The sequence below is a fragment of the Protomyctophum bolini genome, assembly GCF_963924005.1.
Source record: "Protomyctophum bolini genome assembly, chromosome: 15".
Classification (NCBI taxonomy): Eukaryota; Metazoa; Chordata; class Actinopteri; order Myctophiformes; family Myctophidae; genus Protomyctophum; species Protomyctophum bolini.
Window position 1 is genome coordinate 25746830 of NC_137876.1, and position 7333 is coordinate 25754162.

At 43.0% G+C, this 7333-nt stretch overlaps 1 protein-coding gene across 1 annotated transcript in view; it reads right to left on the reverse strand.

Annotated features, from left to right (window-relative positions):
• Positions 1-4260: 4260 nt before the first annotated feature.
• scfd1 (sec1 family domain containing 1) overlaps positions 4261-7333 on the reverse strand; it is a 34142-nt gene continuing 31069 nt past the window's right edge. Inside the window, exon 25 of the mRNA XM_080783542.1 lies at positions 4261-4744. Within this exon, the coding sequence (XP_080639668.1) occupies positions 4721-4744 (24 nt within the window). The 3' untranslated portion in view covers positions 4261-4720. The remainder of the gene's footprint in view (positions 4745-7333) is intronic.

Consider the following 7333-nt stretch of genomic DNA (forward strand, 5'->3'; position numbering starts at 1 on the left):
CAAACCGTTGAAATATCACCACGAGCTCAGTCTGGGCTCATTCTCAACGAGCTCAGCACAGAAGCGGGTTCTGACATTCCTCTGCCGCTAATGGACCCCTTTGACGTTGGCGCTACCTATGATGCTAATGAAGGTTCCGTTCCATTTAGTGCATACTAGGAGCCTTTCCAGGGAGCAAACATGCACAAGGGCTGCCAATGGAACTGAGCCTTCATTAGTAGCACAATTGGTAAAAACTGTGTTTGCTCCTAGAACTGCCATGTGAAACAGGAGAGAGGGAGACTTTACTGATATACTGTAGCTCTGTGTGCGTACATGGCATGCATGTATAAACATGGGATATGTTTGCACAAAGGACAGTATACACACAGTACAACAAGACATAGCCTACCGTACAATGTTGAAAAAATAGCCTGCTATAAACAATGACATGTTTGATGGCTGTCAGTCCATCCATCCATCTCTCTTAACCATAATGTCATCTCCATCTTTCTCTGCCGGTTGCTAATGCCTCCCTCCGGTGGTGGATCACATGTAGGAGGCAGTGATGATGCTGAAGACGGACACACAAAAGTAATCACACAACAAGGGAACATCCTTTGTATTTTAGCTAATTGTGTTATTAGCTGCAGCCTATGTGTTGTACTACTGTATCTGTGACATTGTGTATATGATGGTAAATGGTACACACACACACACACACACACACACACACACACACACACACACACACATGCACACACACACACACACACAGTCGTCCACAGCCCAATGATAAAATCCTCTCACTTGGGTCAGCTAGGGCAGGTCGGCAGTCGGCACCAGGGAGGCCCATTTACCTGGAAAACACACAGAACCTGCCGGACCGGTTGGGGACTATACACTGCTAGACAAACATCTTTTTCGCTCTGTTTCTCTCTACTCCACTCCCCTGTATATGCTCCAAACACAGAGGACAGTGTATCTGAGAGGATCCAGCTACATTCTCTCCTTCGACCCCTCCTAAGATGGCAGCTACAAAACTCGTTTCAGCCATGACCCTCCGGAGGATGGAATGTTCAGCTGCACACAAACAACAGTTATGAACCAGCTAGCCTGCGGAATGACGAGGGAAAGCAGCCTGTGTGGTTGTTCACAGTAAAATCCTTGTCTAGCTCTGAAGAGTGAACAAATGGAACCAAAGGGACCCGTACATTTTTGTACACACTTAAATTAAGTTAAATCATCATTGAGGTTTTTACTGTGTATGTATGAGTACCATACAGTGAAGGGACAGTGGTCCAGGTTTGGGACTAAACATGGACCCATACGGTTTCAAAGTAAAACTTGCATCCAGTGATGACCCTGATGGAGTCTCCATATATTTTTGACAGTTTTGCCTTGGATGGCCATGGTTTTAAATTTATTTTAGGCATCGTTTCTGTGAGGTTAAGTAAGATCGAAGAGTCCAATTCCCTGAATGTTACAAGTTTCTGTACTGTAACTGTAGATATTGCAGGGAAGGAGGTGAGCTATGGCCATCTCACGGTAAAAGTTCTGAATTGTGTGACAGTAAAATTAACCTCCATGGTCAGGTGGCCGTTAGCTATCTCTGTAGTATGTTTCAGAATCTGCTATATAAATTTCAATAAGTTACAATTATTATTATTTTAGGGTTGGGGATAGCCATAGGGGCAGTCACCCAGGCGAAATCCTCTGAAAAAAAGGTAGTCCCGACCCTGGTGATCCAAACCGTGGTGCCGTCTGTTTGTGGGACTGGTCCTGGTCCAAACCACTCCTCTCCTCCTGTGGAATGTTCCGTCAGTTATTCCTCTCCTCCGTCAAGGTTGCCATGGTAACAGGGTGATGGACAGGGCACTCTATTCATCGGACAGTCAGTCAGTGTCAGGGCACGCGATCAAACAACGAGCCAGGACAAACAGTACTGTACGTTTCTTAATAACGGAGAACAGAGTCCAGAGAGAGAGACGTTTGTTCTCTAATCATTTTCTTGTGCTGAATCCAAGCAACCAATAGCCTCCATTCGTCTCTGGAGCCACATGCGTCCTTGCATGTTGCATGATTTGCATCTATCTTTTCTTTCTTCCTTTCCCCCCCTTGATTACATCCCTCTGTCCATCAGTCCATCCATCTATCGTTCGGTCGGTCCAAATCAACAAACTGAACAATGACCTAATCAATGCGTGAATGGACCCAATCACTCACCGTAGCCGCTCGACAACCATTACATAGCATTCTTCTTTCTCTCACACTCACTCTCGGGAAAGCCTGCTCCTTTCCTCCTCTCCTCACTCTCCATTCCCTCCCTCCGTCTCTCTCTCTCCTACCTGGCATGGTCCAGATGATGGAGAGATGGTGATGATGAGTGTTCTCAGACTGTTGTGTCAGGCTCACAGTAGAAAGTAAAAACACTGCCATTATGTAAACATGACAACCGGGCTGAGGAGAGACAGGTACTGCATTTGTTCATACGGACAGGTACCGCAGCCAGCAATAGAATTATATCATCTCTGTCGAGTGGAAAGCTGGAAACCTCATTATATGTTGTGTCCAAAACTGTTACTTCTCAGGATTCAAATTCAAAGTCAGCAAAGTTTACTTTTAATGCGTTCGTGTGACGCTGTAGTATGATCGAGTAGGGCATGAATTGACGAAAAAACACAAACAGAATATGGAGATAAGCTAAGAGGTTACTGCCCAAAAGCAACGATAAACATTACATAATACTGTATGTAGCAGACTAGTGCCATGTTGTCACCACTGAGGGACCCCAGCACATCCACACTGACACCATTAGACTCAGACTGGTCCACACTCCACAACACTATTAGTGGGTCTACCAGTTGGTCCAAACTGGCCCATCTACTCTCACACTGGTAACTATGAGTTCCCGAGTCGAGACCGACATTATACACATACACACAATATTGTATGTCCGTAAAACGCTCATAGACTCCAGGGCTTTGCTATTCACCAATACTAGTCTATGTAGAAGAGCCACCTTTGGACTGGCCCGATGAAGTGAACGGAGGCGACGCAACTCTCTAATAGAAGGCTCTGGAGGAAAAGCCCGCTGTTAGACCCCAACCCCCCCCCCCCCCCCCCCCCCCCGGCTGGAACCAATCAGCTCCCTGGAACAACCTGCACTGTCAGATCCACTCCATCAATCATCCAAGCACACATGCAGCCCATCACACACAGACGACAGAGAGAGACACACAGATACGATACAACAGAAGCATAAACCTGACAACCTTAGTTGTATAACACTCAGAGTCGTGAAATATTACGTACAAAACAAAACATATTTACTTTTGAGGATTCAAATTCTAAAGCAGCAAAATAGCAGATCTGCTACTTTTGATGCATTCGTGGGAAGCCGTAGTATGGTCAAGTAGGGCATTACATTACAAAATCAATACAAAAAGTTAGAATGTGGAGATAAGACCTAAAAAAACAGGGAACATAGGGGATTCATCACCCCACGATATACATAACACCGCTTGTGCTTTACTTTTCTCGCCACCCATAGTGGCAAAAATGTCTGGGAACTCAGATTAGTGCTTTACAAACAAGCCTGATTTCATACTTCATCATAGGATGGAGTCACAGAACAAAGGCGCCTTGTTGTGAGCTTGTAGATCGGCTAGGCACACGTCTTCATCGCAGTCCACAAAACATGTGGCAAACTTCAGGCACGCGGCGGCGTTTAATTATTAATTCTCCCCCTTTGTAGTGTCCTGCCACGGACACTGTTTTTAGCTGTCACTCATCATGGGTTCTTTTTGCTTTTTTACCTCATTCTGTGGTTTGCCTGTGGTTTGAGTCATCTTGGCTGGGCGGACACGTCTAGGGAGAGTACAGCCGCAGAACTAAATCATCTCCCTGCATAGACAATTTGTCAAATTGTCGACAGATGAATATCTAAGATCTTCAAGATAACTTTGTAACACTTTCCAGCTTTGTGCAAATCAACAATTCTGGATTGTTGGTCCTTTTAGGAGACCTTTTTTGTTGTTGCAAGGCATGGATTACATCAGCAGATGCTACTCAAAAATTTGCAAACTCTAAAATGTGCTTTTCATGAGTCAAAGTAGACACACGTACACCTCCCATGTCGTTGGTTTCATGAGTCCCCAAACTCTCATCTTTCATCAGTATTTAACCTGTTCGAAGTTCAAACCACAGGCTAGATTAGAACATTAGAATATATATAAATATATATATATACATATATATATATATATATATATATATAAATAGTTCTTTCTTCGTTTGGTCCAAAATATTGTGTGTGCTGTCATGATGTGGATAAACCAGCAACAGGCTGTAACAGCTGACCGATACACAGGACACACTGGCTCATAAACATGTTGGTTAACACAATATCACTCAGAATAGATGTTAGCGGTTACAGTATTTAATTTGTATTTAAGTACAACTATTGGCGAAACAGATATCACAGAGGTCAATGGTCAGTTAAACTGTTAAACTTTATTGGTAATTAACAGGAAACAATGTTAAGTCAGTTTATGATAAACATTATTATAAAATACAATGGAATAGAGTGTGAAGTTTGTAGTTTTAACCGGAGAGAGAGAGAGAGAGAGAGAGAGAGAGAGAGAGAGAGAGAGAGAGAGAGAGAGAGAGAGAGAGAGAAAGAAAGACACATAAAAGGAGTGGGAGAAAGCGAGAGTCCACATATTTTCTTGCTCTTCCTTCACTTTTGGCCCAACTGTGACAGCTGGGGAGAGATAGAGATAGACAGAGAGAAACAGAGAGAGAGAGAGAGAGAGAGAGAGAGAGAGAGAGAGAGAGAGAGAGAGAGAGAAAGAGAGGAGAGAGAGAGAGAGAGAAGAGAGAGAGAGAGGAGAGAGAGAGAGAGAGAGAGAGAAAGAAAGCGATAGAAGGAGAGAGAGTTAGACGACGCATTGTGAGCTTGTCGATCGGCTATTTTCAGCTAAAGCTTTCCGTGCAATAAAATAAAACAGAAAATACAGAGGTATAGAGCCCTGAGGGACTCCGATCAATATAGCGTTTTACCCATTAAATAGCTTTTTCAGAAAGTTTTTCAGAAAACTGAAGTCATTTTTAAAATAGGCCTCAGGTCTAAATGGGTTAAGTGGTTAAGTACAGTAACCCACAGTCAGTGGAGCTCAAACATTTTCATGTCATGGACCCCAACAATTATATGAATTTGGCCACAGACACCCGTCTCAAAATATCTGGTTCCAGGGAAGTCAAAAATATAGCGTGCCACGCTATGAGCTATTGTATATCTATTATATATATGCTATTTTCTTTTAATCGTGAAAATGTGGCGCAAATCTTTGAATATATATTCTTTCACAGCGAACGTTTTTAACTCAAATCTTTGCTTCTTGGGGGGTCCCTCCCTGGAACAACATATTTTCAGATGAGGGTTGGCGGCCAATTACATATATTTTTGGGGGTCCTTGACATGAAAATTTTTGAGAAACGAGAAAACTGTCAGGATTTAGAAGAAGGCATTTGTAGAATTGTCCTCGGGTCCAAATGGGTTAATGGGTTGGATGTCACCAGTAAAAAGAGAAGACTCGCACGAGGGGACAACGCAATCGATGGAATCATATTGGCGATGGAGACTTTGTCGTCCATGCCAGGACGACGGGATAAATTGTGCATTTTCCGCCTCCTACGCAACGCCTGCCATTTGTTTCTCCCCTGACATGTTTCTGTAGCCTGCTGTCAGGATTTAGTTCTGGGCGCTCGCTCATTTCTTAAAACGGCGTGCAGACACATCCTGCAGACTGTCTGTCCACAGGCCGTCGCAAGGGTTCCCACTCTATTTTATGCAACCCACACATATATCATTATTATACATTTAATACCGTGCTCATATTTGATAGTATGTTTTGGATGGTATAAATATCCTGAGTTGAGAGGAGACTATTCATTATCTCTGGCCAGTTAAAAAGGGAGGATAAACAAAGAATTATTGAATTCAGAATGAGGAAATCTCCAGATTGTCGGGTGCCAAACAGAGTCCAGGGGCCTCCATCACATCACCACTCTCAGCATTACCTACGGGGCTTTCTGTTTCATCTGCAGTTTACTCAGGAAAACAGTTTGTTATTTCCCGGTAAAGAGCACATTATAAATGAATAACTCGTCAATTTGTTCAGCCAAGACAGGACGCAAGCTTCTCCCATTGGCAAAAGTCAAGATTAACTACTCTCAAACCACCGTCCTTATTTTGGGAATGACATTAAAATGTGGACAATTTTAAAAGTAGCGAAAGCATCCAATCTAAAAGCTCACAAGGCAGTGCATCGCAGACTGGTTGTGAGCTCGCAGACCGGCTATTTTCAGCAAAGAGATTTGTTGTAGAGAGGACTAAATAAAGACTGCTGGGGGTCAATGAAGTACATATGGTATTCCACTATTAATCATGACAATGAATATATAGGGAAAATACTGTACTTCCAAAAGTACACGAAATACGCCAGTCCAACCCTAGCTGATGCTGAGTGCCAAGCAGGGAGTCTTTGGTATGACTTGGCTGGGGATCGAACCCCGACCTCCCAATCCCAGAGCGGACACTTTAACCACAAGGTTCAAGCACAGTGAATACTAGCTCATTATGCGAATGACTTGGGCTTGGTCAGACTTTTTTCTTTTTTTTTTAAAGAAAGGCAGACATTCCAAGATTTCTTTATTAGATGTTAGTGATACCTGACAGATGCCTCTGCAGTCATTACTCACATTATGTGCACCTGCCCGCAACAGAGCAGCTACTGGTCCAATATCTTTGAGTTACATCCGTATCTCAATTTAATAGACATAAAACTACTCTCGCATTGGGGTTTTAATAGTCAAGAAAAGGATAACATTGCATATTGCCAACTCGTTGGCATGCAGGTGGATTCTGGCTAGACTGGAAATCACTACTCCTCACCAAAGGCATCTCTCTGGCTCAATGACCTAGTGCTCTTTCTGTAACTAGAAGAAAACCTAATACACAATCAGAGGGGTCAAGAGGGACATTTTGTGCCAGGGTATTACTGGAATGTGCTGTAAGTAGGCAATAGGAAATAGCTTGTAAAAAGAAAACTTAGTGTAAGTGATATTTCTTGGTCAAAATCAAAGTTTGTTAAATTGTTTAATACTAAAGCAAGTTATCATTGTTCTAGTTCAAGTGTTTGTTCAGTAACAGAGAGGTCTCCCTTCCCCATCTCTTTAATAAACAGAATTTGCAGGTGGGTTTGGGTTGCCAATTTCAGCCAGTCAGGAAAGAGTGCCCATGTATCAGCTTAAATTTTATAGTGTTCCAAGTGTTCCAATTTTGTCAGCT